General features: G+C 34.9%; 1 protein-coding gene and 1 long non-coding RNA gene across 2 annotated transcripts; one reads left to right on the top strand and one right to left on the bottom strand.

The window, feature by feature from the left end:
• Positions 1–492: 492 nt before the first annotated feature.
• On the top strand, positions 493–5,633 carry LOC143253657 (uncharacterized). Its single transcript, XR_013029759.1, has 3 exons — positions 493–727; positions 3,118–3,268; positions 5,527–5,633. It is a non-coding gene; the product is annotated as an uncharacterized LOC143253657 (long non-coding RNA).
• On the bottom strand, positions 1,881–5,859 carry LOC143253656 (uncharacterized). The gene is made up of 3 exons (XM_076507858.1): positions 5,577–5,859; positions 3,147–3,241; positions 1,881–2,154 (listed from the first exon to the last, which is right to left on the bottom strand). The coding sequence occupies exons 1-3, from the start codon at positions 5,857–5,859 to the stop codon at positions 2,116–2,118; spliced, it is 417 nt and encodes a 138-aa protein (XP_076363973.1). The 3' UTR covers positions 1,881–2,115.
• Between the last annotated feature and the right edge of the window lie 15,153 nt (positions 5,860–21,012).

Below are 21,012 nucleotides of genomic sequence, written 5' to 3'. Positions count from 1 at the left end.
TGCTCTCTCTGTCTTTGGATAAATAAATAACTAGGGGCGGTACTTTGATTGTGTATTGTATAGCACCGTTTAGTTTAATTACTTAATTAATTTTGAATCAAGTGTTTAAATGGTAACAAACTATGAAAAGGTCTAGAAAAATTAAAATCACGTTTTAAACATGTAAACTCAAGTTAATCTAAAAATATAACGACTTTTATATTGTTGCTAATTTCCTCTATGGAAAGCAACATATAAGCACTTTGATGTACCTATGATTTTTTCTTATTATTTAGATTCATACTGAGACGCAGACGTGATACGCTGGCATACCATAGGTTTATTAGTCCACTATTTTGGTACTAAAATTTTCCCACTTTTAAATTTTTATCTGGATATTTGCAATTAAGTGTCTTTCGTCTTGCAACCTATTATTCTATGTCATTCACATAGGATAATACCACTGTATTCCTTTGAGAAATGTTTCTACAAGTACTTACATCCTATGCATGAAATAACAGCATACGTTTTCACTGCTAGGTCAGGTAATGTCTCAAGATTGTGGTGTCCCATATTTTCCAATTGGAATGGGGAATAGTCATGGAGGCAGCACAACCGTCCTGGAAGAACATATGTACCGCATTTTACGCCTTGCAAACCATTACATCGTGGAAAACGCACCCTTTGAAAAGACAATTCTAAGAACAAATATTTTGACTCAGCAACCAACACCTACTGAGTAAAAACGGTAAAATACATCATATTATTCATCGCATATAGAAAATATTAGTTAGACTGAATGTCTTATGTTATTGAAAATACTTGTAATTGGTAAGTAATGAGATTACGATCTGTATGAGAGGTCGTTTTGAGTTGACCCTAAGCTAACCTCTTGCCTTAACCCATCACTTTTGTCTTGGAAGACGTATGGAGATTTTTCAAGGCATTTTTAAAGAAATAAGTACGTCTTACAAGGCGTAAAATACAGTAGTTAAGTTTTCACAACTTGGAACAAATTCCTAGAGATTTTGACAACTTCTTCCGTCTGATCCAGTGAAGGAACGATCTGCCATTTTAAATATACACACGTGACTTTGTCATCAAATAAAGGAATGTTTCATCATATTTCTACATTATGTTCAGTTTATTTGTTTCTCACACTCAATAAGGCTCAGATAATAATGCTAACGCTCACCCTATCTATGCGTAGTTGTGACAGATGAAACTGGAAGTTTTATAGAGTCTATGGTTCAAACCACATCATTTAGAGCAACCTAGCCTCGGATTTTGTAAATAAAACCTCAACGCTCAGCTCATTGTTACACAAAGCAAATAGGGCACAAATGCGCCTTCAATAACCGCAAGCACAATGTTTCTGCAGATTCCAGTGCCGACCAGACTTTTTTTCCTAATCACAAAGTTCATAAGCTTAGTTGTGGTCAAGAGACATAATAGTGTTTTAAACCAGTGCTTTTCGTGTAGGTTTCTATGGAATTCAAGAGTCTCGTACACGTAATTCCAATTCGACTACATCATATTTTTATTAGTATAGCTGGTTTCATAATCACAAAATAACAAGGGGTCACTGCAATATTTTAAATTAGTGAGGGGCGCTATGTAAAACCATGTGTTCAAGTCATATGTGTTTATTGTTTGAGAGCGCACGCTTCTTGTTATGAGTGCATGTGTACCAGAGTAAATTTCTCGAGAAATGTTCCATGGTTTGTGATTATATAGCTGTATTAAACATACTTAATTGGTGTAGAGTTACATATATATAGTATTGTAATATTGTTTTGTTTTTTAAATGAACGCTGTGAAATATTCCGTGACAAATATTTGATGCCACAAGAGCTCCTTAGATTAAAAAATATTGAGAAACACTAATATAAAACACATAACATACACAACAAGTTGATGAGTTTACAAAGATTGTTATTAAAGAAAAAAAGAGGTACAACATATAATGACAACATAATGATTAGAACCTTGAACCAGAAGTCCAACGTTTAAACATAATATTTTCAAACGATCATACTTTATTTCAGATTTTTACATAATAAAAACTGTTCTCAAAATGACGTAGTTACATTTTTCTATCTTCAATGACACTACCGCTAAGCAAGATAACGGTCTTCATTTTGAACCTTCAATTTCAACTCCTTTCTCTATCTCCTTCAAAAAGACAAATAGAAACAGACGTTAAAAAGGATGAAAGCTGAAATATAAGTTTAACCAGTTAAATTAATGCAATGAGAAAAATAGGATGATCTGAAAGATCAAACTAAATCATCAGATTAGCTGATTTACAACATTGAAGAGAATTTAGACTGTAGGTCTATCAGAGTAGGCCCATGAAATGGCAGGTTAAAAGCGCTACTAAAACAGAATCAGTATTAATTTTGAAATTTGACAATTGGTAGAGAGAATATGCTTTAGATCTCAAATGTGAAAGAATTGTTAAAGTGACCAAGAGTTTAGTTGTACGTAAGTTTTTCTTGGACAAATTTGACTATTTACGTTCAGGCTTTTGTATAGATTTGTGTATTGATTCCTGTCTTATTTCCTTACTTTATGGCAATGGCATTGCTACGTCAGCGTTAGTTTTTCAACTTTTTTGTATTTTTTATACTTCTGTACTAGGTTCTCGAACTTCGTTTGTTACAGCAATCAAATAACGATGCGTTTATTTTACTTGAAATTCTTAAACTATCACAGTAGGCCTATGAAATGTGGTAGGTTAAAACTATTACAGCAACCGAGGCAGAATTAGTTTTGAAATTTAAGCCTTGGTGAGAATGTTTGGGAAAATTATATTTAAAATGCTGAATGTATTATATTTATGTGAAAGTGTTTATACAAAGATATATGTAAATGTTTCATTCATTATAATAAGACATATGTAAATGAACAATCATCAAACTTGGTGTAATTTTCCCCGAATGTACGATACGTTAAAAGCATAATTTAAATAATATGGTTAATGATATTATGGTAATATAATTCTAATAATCACCTTCTAACACTTAATTAACAGAGTAAAAATATAAAATTCGCATATTTTATTAGTTTCAAATGTAAGATTTAAATTACTTTACTATAAAAGTGAAGAAAAAATGGTTGCATATTCCTTTGTAGATAAAGTTAATCAACTGATTTACTCCTACCTTTTTGTCATCATCCGAACTCTCGTTGGTAGACAGTCCCTGAATAAACCCGTTAATTCCACTGAGAGTACGATTCACTACGTCCTTCAGTGCTTCTGTGGAAACATAAAATTTTTCTTGAGGTAAACACTTCACGTTTCATCAAAAGTCATAAATGTTTGTTTATTATTAAGCACAAAGCTAGACAATGAACTGTATGTGTAAGTGGTTTCTTATGTAACAACTTTTAACATATAGGAAAGTCAGTACGTTTTCATAACAATGCGTTTCAACAATGTGTTTTATGTCATATTATTGATGACGAGAAACCCACTTGAAGTTAACATGTATTCTCAAGACAAAAGGTTAACCTGAAGATGACCTAAGAGGGTCGAAACGTTGTTCTATACCTTATTTTAATTAAAGTGTTAATACCCTTACCACCCATTTTGAGAATACATTTTTACGACATATTGCTTATCAACGAAGAGGTATGGGTTATATTTTTATGCTAAAATGGGTTTATACTCTTTTTAGAATATGTCAACCTTGAAACGTTGTACCTAAACTATGTGAACTCTGAGAGTGTGCACCAGGGTATCACTTATTAACATACGCGTCGTTTTATGCAAAAAAAACAACAAGAAAAAATGTAACCGTCATATTTTCACGAGGAAAGAACCCAGAAACCTGACATTTTTCACTCATACTAAATGGATTCCCGGGTTGTGCACCAAGATATTATTATTTATCTACGTGCGTGTGCGCATCCTTTTAATGAAATAAGCTAACAAAAAATAAGGCCCGGCATGGCCTAGCGCGTAAGGCGTGCGACTCGTAATCCGAGGGTCGCGGGTTCGTGCCCGCGTCGCGCTAAACATGCTCGCCCTCCCAGCCGTGGGGGCGTTATAATGTGAAGGTCAATACCACTATTCGTTGGTAAAAGAGTAGCCCAAGAGTTGGCGGTGGGTGGTGATGACTAGCTGCCTTCCCTCTAGTCTTACACTGCTAAATTAGGGACGGCTAGCACAGATAGCCCTCGAGGAGCTTTGTGCGAAATTCCAAAACAAAAAATAACATAGAAAAAAGTGTTATATATATATATATATATATATAACAACTTCTAATATATAGAAAAGCAGTGTGTTTTGGTAAGAATGCATTCCAACAATAGTTTTTATGTCATGTTTTTTAGCAACAAAAGTATATAGGTTATACTTTTATGCCTAAATGTGTTCATAATAGCCACACTATAAACTTAATACTTTAGTGAAGCTGAGAACTTTCGATAGCGTACGATAAGAAAGTCCACCTAAACAAGACAATAATGTATCGCTTTGCTTAAATTATCTCAACAATTCAAAAGGTTTTGTGTCTTTTGTTCTTTTTTCATTATGCGTTTAATAAAGTTATTGAGTGAAAAAGTGACCTGTTCATGAAATTTTTGCGAGTTTTGAAACGACTAAATGTAGAGAAGTGACAATTTAGCATTAAATGTTTATGTGTGATATTTCCGTACATGTCTTGAAAAGAGAGAATATAGAATTAGTGTACATTTTAGGCACATTTACTAACTTCATAGATATTAAATATAGTACTCGAATGTTTACATCAAACACGGTTAAAGAGAAAGACAGAGGTGTAAAATGAGCCTGGCCTTCCCAACTTGCACACAACGACACGACCAGGTTCCAATCAATATATATATATATATGTGTGTGTTTGGTTTCTTAAAGCAAAGCAACAAAGAACTATCTGCTGAACCCACTGAGAGGAATCGACCCCTGATTTTAGCGTTATAAATTCGGAAACTTACCTCTGTACTATCAGGGGCTATATATATATATATAGTTTATTCATTTCAGCTAATTGTGTTTTGGCAGTGGTAGATTAATTCTTTACTCCAATGTAATTATAATTACGAGTTTTTAGAAAAGTTTCACTAATTCTGGTAGTTTACTTGAGTCTTTAGCCTTACATATTTCACAAGCAAGTAAATATAACGTCAATTACGTGATATATTAACATTATGGAGGTCGCATTTAAATCTTCTGTTTAATAATAAACTTTAGACATTAGTACACTGCGTTTGAATACCGTACTTGCTATACAGATTGAAAATGAAAATTAAAGAATCAGTCAGTAACTATAGCATAATATTATGTAAGAAAAGTGACATTACTTCCGAGCTAATATGTCTTAAGTGGTTTCTTTCAGAAGGTAGTGTATATTGTAGTTTGGCACTTTAGTTCAGTCTATAATGATACTTGATTATCACTAGTTTCATTACGAAATCACCATATTAGTTGAAACTGTATAAATCTAACGAACGAAGTAATTCATTAGTGTACAGTTGATTTCATACAGAATACTAAACTAAACTAATACGGTGAGCTTTAAGCTTGTTTTACAGTGAAAGACATGAGAATGCTAGACCAGGTTTGAACTTACCACCAAAATTTTGCACGTGATCGGATATTCTACTAATGCCAGAATCTGGATCATCAGAATCAAAGAACTTTCGAATGGAATCCAAGATTCCAGCTTCCATCACTTCAATTTCCTTCTCTTCCACAGTTTTTTCATCATCTTCACTGTGTTGCTGCTCTGTGGGTTGGGCTTTCTTCTCGACGTCCTTAACCTCGTTGTCTTCATCAGATACTGGAGAAGATGAGGACTGAAGAAGCAAAGTTAAGAGAGCACCAAATAAAAGAACCCCTCGTCCGGTTTTCATGTTGATTCTTTACGAACTATTAAATACAATAATTTAGAAAACAACCGATTTAGTTGTTGTTTTTTTCAAATGTCATTCCTTTAACGGGACTTTCCACGACTTTAAAGAATAACGTCACAGAAAACTGATTTTATAAAGCTGAAAATAAGGACAACGTTTAATTTATAATACTGTATAATGTGTAATTAAATATAACTTTAAACAACAGTCGTTGTGCTTGTTATCTGATGTTTAAATGAAACGTCAAGCAATAGTTGTAATTCTGTTTGATATTTAAACGTAAAATAGGACAATATCTTTAGTACTGTCTTGTGTTTAAATTACAGTAGATGTAACATCATGCACAAGTAAAATGAGATTCACTGGACGCTTGAAAAGACGTAAACGTCCGATTTAAATAACATACACATATGTATATAGTCAACTATATTTGATATATAATAAATCATGCATATTTTAACACTGATAAAAATTTTAATAGTAACCGGTTGTTTGAATTTTATCTGTAAAAGGCATTAAAATGGTTTGATAGTTGTAATTATAAACAATCCCCAAATATAAATAACAGTAATATAAATCAACACTAAACTATTAAAACTTGGAATGTATTTGCTCTATAGACTCCAGCCGAATTTATTTACCCTTGTATAAAAAAAGAAGAAATCAACACAGTGCAATTTCAGTAACTTTAACAGTAAATGAATTGAGAAATATTAAATGTTCGAACTGAGAACAATTTTAAAAGACAAGAAATAATGATTGTACCTTCTGAAGTCTACAGTGATGTGCGCGGGAAACGCGGCTAATATACGAAACGCACAATCAGTGTTACGCAAACTTTAATCTTGTGCTAAGTTCTTCAAGTTTTATACGTCACACTGAACTCCTATTGGTCAGTAGTGTAAGTTGGTAAGTTGCCAACACCCTATCAACGACATTAAGGCAATATGGAAAAGACAGGCTAAGCTTCTTCACGTGTGATCGTTTAAATTCGTGTTTTTTGTAGAATAGAAAACTTCCAGAGGCATTTTTAAACAATAAATTAAATCATAGATATATCGGCAAAATTTATTTTAAAAAAAGAAATAGTCGACGAGAACTTTAAACAATGAATGTATTTCTGTTACACGTGTGTAGCACGTTATATTTATACGAGCCCATGTAACTTTAAACAAAGAAACGTCACTAGGTGAGACAGCAGTAAGTTTCCGAACTTACGACGTTAAAAACCAGGGCTAGATATTCCGCGTTGGACACAGCAGATAGCCCAATATTGTTTTGCTCTAAAACAAACATATTAAATAAAGAACCAAACACTAAATATGGGAAGATATTTTAAATGAACAAGACAGCCGTTCTCTAAACTAACACCCTGGGTACCAAACTACCAATCCTAAACTGTTAATTAATCTGCCATCATGTGATTTCTTTGTTCGATACTATATATATATATTCCCGTGTTTGTGAAAACTAGTTGAAATTGTTCATGACATAGTCTTGTCGAAACGTTGTGCGTTCATAACAAAGTTTTCTTCATTACCTATCCAAGTCGTCTCTAAACGTTTAAAGTCAAAAATGTGTTGTTGGGAACGAGTGAGAGGTAAGAGAGAATAAGATGGCTTGTCCAGGAAACCTTATTTGGGTTTCAAGGGATATATCTTTAAATCTAGGAAGCAATTAATGTAGAATGAACATACAAAGTAATAACTTGTCACTCACACGTACATTTCAGTGTAGAAAGTTAGAGCTTTATGTGTAACTTAACTCTGATTGGAAGTTGAACTTGTAAAAAATTAACTGTATGTCATATCAAATATTACAAACTGACAAATCAAAATATTTATAACAAAGTCATGAACATTTTCAAACACGTACGTTTCTGTTAATTGTTTTGTTTTTAATTTCGCGCAAAGCTACACGAGGGCTATCTGCGATAGCATCCCTACTTTATCAGTGTAAGACTAGAGAGAAAGCAGCTAGTCATCACCATCCACCGACAACCCTTGAGCTACTCTTTTATAAACGAATAGTGGGATTGACCATTACATTATAACGCCTGCACGAGTGAAAGGGCGAGCATGTTTGGTGCAACAAGGATTCTAACCCGCGATCCTCAAATTACGATTCGAGCGCCTTAACCGCCTGGCTTTGCCGGATCGTTTCTGTTGACCGGTTTATGCTGTTCAAGAGTCAGCTTTAAAATTAACATGAATGTTTGTAATATTTTGTAACTGCAAAATATATTTTTTGAGAACGTAAACAAATAGTAGGAAACTGATTCTAGAGCCTTACACGAGCTTTCAAGACCCCTCGCCTGGTGAGATCTGGAAAATCTCCCCTGAAAAAAAAGAAACCCTTTATGGCTCTCAACATTTTAGCTCCTTTCCCCAAATTAAAATTTGTTCCTACACCAAAGTGTAATCACAATTTTGTTTTTTAGATTTTAGTTGTTAATTTAAAACTGAATCTATCTAATATTCAGTAAGAATGGTTTCAGAGCACTGCCTACATAACAAGCAGGACAAATTTATTGTACGTATTGAACAGAAACAAGAGGTTTAAAAAGACATTAGCAGCACATACATACCAACAAGTTTCTATAAAAGACATTAGCAGCACGTACATACCAACAAGTTTCTATAAAAGACATTAGCAGTACATACATCGCAACAAGTTTCTATATGTTCAAGTATTATTTATAATAACAGAAAATTTATCGCAGAAGTAGGTCGCCTGGCAACATGGGTTGCAGCTTAAAAAATACTATATTTTGTAGTATACTAGTATATGTGAGTTTGTTAAAGGTCAGTTATAGCTCAGTGATGTAGCGTTACATTTGTTTGTATTGGTGCACAGATTATATCCTAATCATTTTCTGTGCGTTGAATAATATATATTCACATATAGGCTGTATTTTAGACAAGGCATTTAAGTTGTTTATAATTTCTAGTAAATTGTGAATTAAATTTACATAATCAACTAGTCATAAATATTTAAATGATACATTATCTGCAATTTATATGGAATCTCTACACCAAAAATATATATATTATTTATATATATTTTGAAATCGTAATATTAAGTATGAAGTTTATTATTTTTCATAGCTTTTGTTTTTGTTTTGCTTTGAATTTCGCGCAAAGCTACACGAGGGCTATCTGCGCTAGTCGTCCCTGATTTAGCAGTGTAAGACTAGAGGGAAGGCAGCTAGTCATCGCCATCCACCGCCAACTCTTGGGCTACTCTTTTGCCAACGAATAGTAGGATTGACCGTCATATAATAACGCACACACGACTGATAGGGCGAACATGTTTTGGTGTGATGGGGATTCGAACCCGCAACCCCCAGATTACGAGTCGAATTTTTATAGGTAGCGTGTGAAACATGCACGTTAAAAGTATGAATTAATATACGTACAGTGTAAGTTTATTTGATAAACACATAAACTTCATTCACACCAAACCAGCTTCACATCTAATAGAACATTTTTTAGGATACAAGGAAAGATCTTTACACATTCGTTAACTGATCGTTTAGATATTTAGGTGAAGGACTTCTAGTTGGTTTAGGATTGAAATATGTGCACATTATTATGACTACATTGTTTTTGATGAACTCTCTCTTTCAGGCTCTGCTGTGTTGTTTGAAATAAGTCTACTCACAAAAGGATGTATTTTTAAAAACATAAGCATCGCAGACAACGAATTATGCGACAAACAAGCTTAGCACTCAACAGTGCCTTGTCTATTCGACATAACATGTATAACCTGTTTAGTTAGTTTACTTTCTTCAATTTGTGCAAGCGCACCTTTGACTCAAAGATATCATATAGTTGTGAAAGCAACATCCGTTACAGACATTAATATACAGTAAAGTTGTATGTCTTTCAACAACAAAAGGGAATTCTCAATAACCGAGGATTTAAATTATTTTAGGTAGAATAAATTTAGTTGAGACCTTTTTTCCACTTTTTTGTTAGCTATATTTTCTGTGCTAGCCACACTGTGTGTGATGCGCGTGCATAATCAATTCAATTTAATTATTCATCAGGGTCTCTACGAGCTTACCCTGAAATTGAAATTGTTTAAGGTAGGCTTAGCTAACTTATGAGATCTTGTGTGTGGTAAAATATATCAATCGAGGGGTTTGACTCCCTGAGTCCAAAATCTCTAATTAGATCTGACATTTTTTAAGAGATTAAAGAGCTTGGAGCTGAACGTTTGTACTTGAACAAACAAATTCAGGTATAAGTCATGGTTATAACGTTAACTTTTACCACAGCTACTTTCATTTGCTCTCGTGTGGGGGACCGGCATGGCTAGGTGCTAAGGCACTCAACTTGTAATCCGAGGGTGGTTGGTTCGAATCCCCGTCATACCAAAACATTCTCGCCCTTTCAGCCATGGGAGCGTTATAATGTGACGGTCAATCCCACTATTCGTTGGTAAAAGAGTAACCCAAGAGTTGGCGGTGGGTGTTGATGACTAACTGCCCTCCCTGTAGTCTTACACTACGAAATTAGGGACGGTTAGCGTAGATAACCCTCGTGTAGCTTTGCGCGAAATTCAAACTAATCCTTTCGTGTGGAAAAATATTTCAAATTCGACTACGTGTTTGTATAATTTAATTGGAACCTAACCAGTATATATACGAATAAATGTTTTCCCACTGTTATTTAGATTTATTATGTTTCAAAGTCTGTTTATTAAAGGTATGATTGTTTTACCGAATGTTGAGCAAATCTATATGATGTACTTGTTCTACCGTCTTTAATATTCAAGTGAGAGATTTGAAGAAAGTTAATTAGTTAACACCGCTAACTAAGAAACTTTTCTTATCAAACTAAATGGCTGTGACTCTTATAAAGTAACCACAGTAACAAAGCTCGGAGAATAATTCGTTTATGGCGGTAAAGGGACGTGAACCACGGTACTTATGATATACAATTCGGAACACTAACTTTTGAGCCAACGCTCGCTCTGTTTTTAATAGGTTTTGGTTTGGTTTGAATTTCGCGCAAAGCTACTTGAGGGCGATCTGCGCTAGCCGTCCCTAATTTAGCAGTGTAACACTAGAGAGATTCAAACCGAGGGCCCTAAGATTACGTTTTTAATAGGTTTGGAGGACATATATTGTAACAGATTTAATGTTATACGTTTATCTTAGTGCCCACGCATGTTTCCACATAGTTTTCTTTTTTCGCATGTGATGTTTCTTCTTGACTGCTCATCGCGCAGTTCCCCCTTTTGTAGGAATTTGTCAAAAATTCTTGAAAGTGAGAATCAACAGTTTTTGTTTTACGAAAATTCACTGGAAAATTGTTGAAAATTCTAGGAACTCGAGTGATTGGTTTATAAAAACCAAAGCCGAGAGACAAATTTAGTATTATTTTTGGTCAGCTACAGTCAGTGTGCTATAGACCTCGGGAGCTATAATTGTGATTACCGCCTATTAATCGGAAAACTTCAGAATTTGACCAGGAATGTTTATAGATTTTGAACATTAGAAACTGTTCAACTTTAGTAAACTGCTTCCCACATTATTATTTCTATGAGGACATTAAACATATCTCTCGGTAAGAAGTGAATCTGTAACAGGTGTGAGGCCAACCGAACTAGCGAGCTTGCTTGCTTTTGTTTTTGAATTTCGCGCAAAGTTACACGAGGGCTATCTGCTTTCGCCGTCCATAATTTTGCAGTATACGACTAGAGGGAAGGCAGGTAGTCATCACCACCCACCGCCAACTCCTGGATTACTCTTTTACCAACGAATAGTGGGATTGATAGTAACGTTGTAACGCACCCATGGCTGAAAGGTTGAGCATGTTTTGTGTGACGGGGATTCGAACCCAGATCCTCAGATTACAAGCCGAACGTCTTAACCCATCTGGCCATGCCGGGCCTCTAGCGAGCTTGAGCGAGGTGTTACAAAACAACTTAGAATTAATTTGCTCGTCGTGGACCTGGACCATCAATAAAACGAGGCCCGGCATGGCCTAGCGCGTAAGGCGTGCGACTCGTAATCCGAGGGTCGCGGGTTCGCGCCCGCGTCGCGCTAAACATGCTCGCTCTCCCAGCCATGGGGGTGTATAATGTGACGATCAATCCCACTATTCGTTGGTAAAAGAGTAGCCCAAGGGTTGGCGGTGGGTGGTGATGACTAGCTGCCTTTCCTCTAGTCTTACACTGCTAAATTAGGGACGGCTAGCACAGATAGCCCTCGAGTAGCTTTGTGCGAAATTCCCAAACAAACAAACAAACAAAAATCAATAAAACGTTTAATTTCAGACTCAGTATAGTTTGTCATAACTATCAGTAATAACCGTTATCATAAATTGTATGTTTTTTATGCCTGTATACTAAAAAATATTTGCGTTAGAAAAGTAAATTGTCTGTATAGATATCGTTGGCAAATACCATAAATTTAATACATATTAACATTTAATAAACCGTTAATTTCAAATTCAAATTTCCGGTTATTTGAAATTGTAATACGTAATGTACGTAATATAATAAACTGGAGACTCGTCCGAAATAAATTATAATACGCAACTATATTTACATATGTATGGTTTTATTTCTTCAGGTTCTATAAACTATTTATTTCACCGCTGATTATTACGTTATTCGAAAAAATGTTGATTTTCTTTAAAGTTTAGCTGCTACTCTAATTTTCAGCATTAATGTAACAAAAAAACAACTAGAGAAGACGAAAGCCAAAACATGTTCTACAGGCTGTCTCAGTAGCTACGGGTTGATATCAGTTGTTTTGTAATGAAGTATTTTGTATTATGTATTTTGTATTTCTCAAGTATCGGTTAATCTTGGTCAAGGTAAAGCTTATTATTGAAAGGAAATAAGTTACTTATGGTCAGACAGACTGCAGGAAAACTGTTTTCATTCTAAACCTTCTGAAGAACCTCTACTGTGGGGTCTTCAAGTTCATCATCACTCTACCATCTGATACAACAACAGATATACTAGATCCGATACTGGCCTGGAATGACCACCATGAGGTCTACATAATCCACCCTTGTGAATGGGTCCGTGACTATACATAGACATTCTACCAGCTGTTTACCGGAGAGTAGATGTTGTACATTATGGAAGACTACAGTCTGATGAAGGCCCTGATGAAGAAAAAAGGATATGCTTTCCAAGTTGGTCTTTAGTGGCCGCCATGTAGAGCACAAAGCGTGTGGGTACTCACACAGAAGTAGAACTCAGACTTAAAAGACCTCCAAGAACAGACGCGATGGGATGCTCAGTTCCACTAAAAATATCATAACTCATTCGAGAACTGTCTCCCTGAAAACGATGTCATCCCCATAAGAGATGAGCAGATTCCAGTGTGGTTGCTTCTGGCAGAAACAAAGCATGAAAAGCTCCTACTAAAGACTGGTCAATCTGTGGGAAGCATATCCTAATTTTGGGGGGATTTTGCGGTCGCGATTCTACAAATGTATTATATTTCACAAGAAGGTGATGCATTGCATATCATTGGTGTTCCCAACGTTTTGACTGCTGGCTGAAAAGATGAAGATGTGCAGTGACAAACTAACTGACAAGCTGTTTGATGCAGAGGAAAAAACACCTGGTGCAGGTGCAATCAGATATTGCAGCTGTTGGAACCATTTACAAAAGCCACTGTTGCAATGAAATAAAAACATTGGTGGCTAACAGTATTGGCCACCGGAGGGCAAGCCAAGTAAAATGTGGATTCGGCCATTATGTCAGACCAGGTCAAGGGTATGCTTAAAGAAGAAATAGAAAAACATTAAGCCCATTACAAGGCATGGCTTGGAGCAGCTTTGACCAAAGCTGTACTCTCTGGGTACAGCTGCTCTTCAGCTCTGCGAGGTGGCAGTCAGTGTATTTCTTTCCATTCCATCCCAAAAATTGTACAAAGCTGATTCACAACCTCAAGGTTTACCCATTTCTTTGGCATGCACTTAACAGTGCCACCCATGAGCTGTACCGCTACTATGAAATGTTTTTGACACCTCTAAACGGGGCCTTGACCACAAATAAATGCAGTTAATTTAGAAATGCATGCCCATAAATATAACACATTGATTATGTTGGAGTTGAAGCCACTGGTGTTGTATTTTCAGCAACCTCTACTGGAGGAAAACTGTGAAAAGGGTCAAATGGAAACGGTCGACCCACTCAAGGGATGCATATTTTTGGGCTTGGTAAGGGGTGCCGGATGTTCTTTTTGCACAGGAAGTCTTTAAACTTATGTTTAAACTTTAAACATAAACATCATGCCACTGTTAGTCCAAGTCTTGTATGCCCAGTGCATCACCATGGTTGGTGAAGGAGCTTGTGATTACTAGCCTTGGTCAGCATCCTGTTAACATCTATGGCTTCGTGTATCATCATGACCTCTATTATCACATACTTTGCATTACTGTTGATCTTATGTTTGGTGACAACACAGGTGTATATTCACCCAACAACATGCTTTTGAATTCAAATAAGAATACTTTAATTTTCCTAATAAAGCATTCAAATACAAGTAAGTACAAGTACTCCCATTGCTATATTTGAATATATTTGAACATGAATACCTCATGTCTGAACCAGAAGGGGTAAATCTTGGATGAGTCTCAACCCGAGCTATGCCATTACATAGGAAACACTAACATTTTACAACTTGTACATATGGAGAATAAAAAACAAATTGTTTAATGGCATTCCCCCTAATGATAATGACCTTACCATTCAAGGAATGTGATCTTTATAGGTGATATTTACAGGTTGATCGGTGTATAGTTACAGGTAACAGTAATGATGGTGTCTTAATTTATATCCTCTGGAAGAACAAAAGTGATACTGAACTATGCAATTTTCTGGCAAAAGCCAAATCTTTCTTAGAAAGTTATCTGAAGCTTGTGCGTGCATGAACTTTACTAGCAAGAGTTTGAGGGTTTGAACGAATCAGACTTCGTAAGGCCACTGTACAATACTGATTTGTTTCTGTCTCTATCACTGTTTACACCAAAGTAGCTCCTTTCAAACAAGTAGTCATTATTTCTTGTATACAAAATTTTCCACTTAATATCTGGTTGTGCTCAGTTGTGGCATAGATTCACAAAGCTAAACTTCTAACTCCAACAATAGTTTAGGCAAAATAAATAAAAAAGATTTACTCCTAAATTAAACACTGAATTCATTTAGCCCATATAAAAATGCAATTTCACTACACTAGTGGAGAAACAATATTGGGAAAGTTCTATAATATTCACAGATCTCAGAACAAGTTTATTCTACAAAACGAAACTAATTTGAAAGCAAACTACTGTAAAACAATATGCATGCGATATTTTTTCCATTCTAAGACGAAAGAAGAATCATTAGTTAACTCACGTAAAAAGAGATCTATTAATATGTTAAGTCTATTTAAATTCCTTCAACAACAATAATGACAGCACTTGTGTGATGTAAATACAAAAGCGTCCTTTATCTTTTTTATGAAAATAAACATTTGCTTATAAATAGTTCAGTTTGACAAATAAGCAAAACGTATTTTTAACAACAACAAGTAAAACATTAGCCATCCCTAATTCAGCAGTCTAAGACTAGAGCGAAGGCAGATAGTCATAACCACTAACTCTTGGACAACTCCTTTACCAATAAATAGTGAGATTGTCTGTGACATTATAATGCCACCACGGCTGAAAAGGCGAGCATGTTTGGTGTAAGGGAGATTTGAACCCGCGACCCTCAGATGATGAATCGAGCGCCCTAACCCATCTGGATACGCTGAGCCGAAGTTAATTTTTTTAAGTTAAATGGTTAATAATGTTCGTAGTCTACAAACGTTCTTGGTCAAATATCTGTAGTTTATTACAGCGTTTAATACAGTTATAGTCTGGTTGGTTTGCATTTCGCGCAAAAGTAGTCGAGGGCTATCTGCGCTAGCCGTCCCTAATTAAGCAGTATAAGACTAGAGGGAAAGCAGCTAGTGATCACCACCCACTGCCAAATCTCTTTTACCAACGAATAATGGAATTGATCGTCACACTATAACGCCTCCACGGCTGAAAGGGCGAGCATCTTTGGTGCAATAGGGGTTCGAATTTGTGGCCCTTGGATTGTGAGTCGAGTGCCTTAACCACCTGGCCATGCCAGGATAACAGTTATAGTCTCCAAGATTTGTAGTACACTAACTGTATCAAATGAACTCTGGGTGAGTCGATTTATAAATTTTAAGGGTGAGGATCTTTACATTGCAGTTGACAAAAATATTCGACGATACGCTAGTACTTTCGTAAAACATATATTGTTGATTCTTACTCGAACAGCTTTTACAAATTTAGGGAATAGGCGAGATTTTCGCATCACACATAACAATATAAGCTACATGCATTTCTAAATATATATTTAACTAAAACAACATCAAAATTAAAATAAATATTACAATAGTAAATCCGTTACACCTCCTTCTTAGAGCATTAAAAATTGGCGTTACACAATTTTTAACTAAAATGTTATATACGTATATCTATCTATCTACATATACATTAATAAAAATATTAATTAAATGTAATATATTGTCAGAGAATTATAAAACTTCGTAAATCATAACAGTACATAACACAATCTATACAAAACCTTATAATCATAAAATTATATGGAACGTGAAAGTGTATATGTGCAGATGCTATCCTTCTGGTAAAGACCCAACACAATCACCAATAACACGACTGAGAAGTTATTCAAAAAACGGAATAGGTTTAAAAGAAGCAATAGGATTTTTCCGGTTAGATTTTTCCAACCATTTGACAGGTTTATAACTTTAAAAAAATTGAAAAACGTCTTGCCTAATTTTTTTTTTTCATAACTTAGTGACCTACCACGGGGATTTAATGATCAACTTCAATATTTCAGAATGGTATGCTATTTAGGAACAACTATTAACTAAATTATAGTCAAATCCTTTAAAGCTGACATATCTCATGGTCTACATTTCCTTATGATCACACCAATTCTGATGATGTAAATTTTTGAAGCTTTCTACAATTCATATTTTGGAAGTGCATATCTAAATAGTAAAATGATATGCAGATCTTTTTCTTGCTCGGTGATCAGTTTACTTCTAGCAAAGGGAACTTTACCAAGTACACCAGATCCCTTACGTTCATCATTGTCACTTTCCAATGAAATGTCAGTAGGAAATTATTCACAACATCCCTGTCAGACGCATAAAAGGTGCGAAACAAATCTATAACAATAATATCGTCCTCTAACACTTGTTTTGGGCTTAACTTCCCAGCATGAGCTCAAGTCACAACACACGAGGAAAACACACCCGGTTTCTCCTAAACAATAACACCATATTTAGAGAAACAGTGATCAGCTCGCTAACTATTTTGGGTTCGATAACAACTTTTCCCACATATAATTTTCCAACAATCATGATACTCACTTAATTAGCAGAATAGATCTTACTCTAACCTCATTTAGTCCTAAAACTTAGTCTGATGCTATATAAGCGTTGTGAAGAGGAATATTACCAAAGCCACCCTCAATACCCTGAGCAAAAACATACTCACCAGTGACAGAATTCGAATGTAAAGGCGGTGTACCTTCTAACAGTAATGATTGAATTACTACAGTATTACCCATACGTATTTTAGATTGGCAGTGCAATTTGTTAATGGCAAAGAACCAACAGACAAACAATGTATAAATTTCTCTCTGACTAAATGAGTCTTTATATCAGTGGCCAAATCAACAACATCAGATGACTCAGTGAAAACGTCGATTCGTGGACACGAACGCACGGGTTTTGCCTGCTTTTATTTTTTCTTTTTCAAATGTCAACAATCGAACGTAACAAGACCAGTTTGTTTTTTTTTACAAAATGGCAAACAGGCCTTGATTGTTTTGATGAAGTTTTATCCTGACTGTCAGAATATTTCAAACAAGAGAAGCTATGTTCTTAAAAGAATTCTCAGCTCCAGAAGATTGGACAGATATTGGTTTTTGCTTGAGATGGCAAGAATTTCTCTTCATGAAAAGTAGTTTTATGTGTTAAAGTGTAATCATCAAATAGAGCAGCTGGTTCCTGTAATGTCCAACTTCCTTTTCATCATAGAAATACATCGTAAGTGAAAATAAATCCTTTTTCGTGGATGAATTCCGTTTAAGTCTGACTATCTTGCTTGCTTTCGCTTCGCAATTTTTTCGTTAAGCTTCCGATACTAACTTTTATGCTTTGAGAATAACTGCTTTGATCTTATCATAATTATAAAATCTTCTAGAGAGAGAACAGCATAAAGTTCATGTGCTTTATCAGTTAAAACACTTTGTAATAATAACGACCGTTTCTCAGTAGTCTATTCCATAGTTTGGGTAACATTTTCTTCAACCATTTTCTTCCATTTTCATTAAATGGTACTACTTTAATATATCAATTGAGTTGACAGTTGTCATTTTACTTTGGTCAATCAAAGTTGAGCCTAACTTCAATTTCTTTCAGACTAATTTATTTCTCGACTTTAATACGAAGATTTTCGGTCTCCAGAGTTTACTTTCTCTTTCAGCTTTGATACAGACTTTCTCCTTCTCTTTTTCAGCTTTGATACAGACTTTCTCCTTCTCTTTTTCAGCTTTGATACGAACTCGTTCTTTCTCCGCTTCATATCGAGCTTAAACAAGCTCGATCTGTTCGAGTTTCTACTCGATTTTTAACTTATCTTTATAACTCAACTCTGATTGGCTAGTGCATTCTCCTAATGCTTTTTCAGACAACAAATCAACGTCGATTAATACTCCAACAATACTCTTTTTTAGTTTTTTTTATTGATTTCTAAACCTCGAATTCTAAAACTTTGGTAATTTTAGACAATTAACCTTTCTTATACCTTTCTAGTTGTTCAAGGGTGAGTGGTTCAAGAAATTCTTGATAATCAGACATGATCAAATGTCATTGGCTTGATAAATGTAAATTGAATTAAGATTTAGATTTTAAATTAAAACGAATTTTATTTCTGATTCAGATCTCAGACATGAGCCCCAATTTATTGTGTTACGTATTATAATTTATCTCGGACGAATTTCCGATTTATGATGTTGCATATTGCGATTTGAAATAGCCTGAAACTCAGTTAACCTACAATTGAAATTTAGAAATAAATTAAATATTGATATGTATCGATGTTATTATTTTTACCAACAAGATTGATGCACAAAATTTTCTTTCACACAAATGTTTTAATATTCAAACAATAATACAATTTATGATAACGGTAATTATAAATAGTTATTACAAATAGTATTTTACGTACAAAAGCTTTACAAATTTACCAACAATATTGAGACTTCTATCTGATCTGAAACTGAATATTTATATCGACGGTTCACGATGAGTGAATTAGTTTCAAGTTGATATCATCACAGTTTACTTAATAGGTTGCTAGCTATCTCTTCACATGTGAGTTTTTCAGAACCGAAGTAATTCAATATCTTCATAGAAAATCTAACATCCAATAGTAACTCACTGAAGTTAACTTGTTTGTAATATTAGAAATCTATAAATATTTCCGGTCAAATATCTGCAGTTTTTCGACTGATAAGGGTTTATAAAAGTTACAGTTTCCACAGTTGCAGTATATTAACTGCAGCAAACCAAATGACTCTTCACGTTGCGTTGGTTACTTTTTATAAGCTTGAGATAGATTTCCTAGAAATTTCAGCTAAGACAACAATACTGGTATTTATATACAAATATCATACATTGTTGACTCTTACATTCAAGAACTTTCAACAAATATAGGGAATAGGCGGGAATTTTGAAATACACTTCTAACGGTAAAATGTATACGCATTTCTAAATATATATTTGAGTAAAACAAACACTGATATTAACACACGTATATAATAGCAAATCCATTACAAGTTGTTCAACGAAAATCGTGAAAACAGATTTAATTTCAATCCAAAAGTGCTGAAGTTGTTTATAATTTTAAATTTCTGGATGGTAAACTAAAAGTTAGAGGGAAATCAAATTTTTAATCATAGCGGCATCTTATTGGGATGGCATGGCCAGGGTTCAGATATGCTCTAATTCTGTATTGCTAACTACAGGGTGGTAGCCAGCAACACTCGCCCCAACGTTTTGAATCAAATAAAGGGATTGAGGGTCACTTTTAAAACATGGACAAAGCTGAGTACCTAAAGTGTATTCACTAGCACCACGTAAAGCTTGCTAATCAACATACTATCTACTTCCCAACATGCTTAGGTTGCCACATGAATATTAACCACTGTTTTTACAAAATTGATTTTGGGAATATATATTAAAGTGTATGTATGTGTTTAATTTCGCTCAAAGCTACACTAGGACTATATGTGCTAGCCGTCCCTAATTTAGTAGTGTTAGACTAGAGTGGAGGCAGTTGGTCATCACCACCCACCGCCAACTCTTGTGCTACACTTTTACCAACAAATGGTGGGATTAACCGTCACATTATACAGCACTCCACGGCTGAAAGGGCGAGCAGGTTGAGTGCGATGGGGATTCGAACTTGCGACCCTCACATTACGAGTCAAGCGCATTAACCACCTGGTCATGCCGGGCCATGTTAAAGAGAATAAAAACTTTCAAGTGGTTGCTGTGCATGAGTGAAAGTGTGTATTTCATGGTATTGGAATCTATTTATTTATAATTAGAACCTTAAAATTTCGCTATGCATAATTAAAACTGTAAATTGTTTAAATATTTTTTCAAAACTTACCTTTTTAATTAATTAAATATTTATTCATAAATATAAATGTATGTAATTAAAAGTTCGTTTTTCTAAATATTATTAGTAATTATTTAATAACATTTGTTAAACTTATCGTCATTGATGTTTATTTACAAAATATTCAAGATATATAACGATGATAGATTTCTCTTTGGCTTGGCATGGCCAGGTCGTTAAGGCATTCTACTCGTAATGTGAGGATCACAAGTTCGAATCCCGTCACATCAAATGTGCTCGCCCTTCAGCCGTGAGGGCGTTATAATGTTACGGTCAATTTCACTATTCGTTGGTAAAAGAGTTGCCCAAGAGTTGGCGGTGGGTGGTGAGGACTAGCTGCCGTCCCTCTAGTGTTACACTGCTAAATTAGGGACGGCTAGCGCAGATAGCCCTCGTG

This window comes from Tachypleus tridentatus, chromosome 6 (assembly GCF_004210375.1).
Source record: "Tachypleus tridentatus isolate NWPU-2018 chromosome 6, ASM421037v1, whole genome shotgun sequence".
In the NCBI taxonomy this organism is placed as follows: Eukaryota; Metazoa; Arthropoda; class Merostomata; order Xiphosura; family Limulidae; genus Tachypleus; species Tachypleus tridentatus.
The sequence above is the reverse complement of the archived record's forward strand: the minus strand, read 5'-3'. Positions and strand labels throughout refer to the sequence as shown.

Excerpts from the sequence above, each read along its gene's own strand:
- LOC143253656 (XM_076507858.1), bottom strand. The coding sequence starts at position 5,859 with ATGAAAACCGGACGAGGGGTTCTTTTATTTGGTGCTCTCTTAACTTTG. Across the intron at positions 3,242-5,576 it reads TCACGTGCAAAATTTTGGTG|AAGCACTGAAGGACGTAGTG; the intron begins GTAAGTTCAAAC and ends ATGTTTCCACAG. Across the intron at positions 2,155-3,146 it reads GTTCGGATGATGACAAAAAG|GAGATAGAGAAAGGAGTTGA; the intron begins GTAGGAGTAAAT and ends GTCTTTTTGAAG.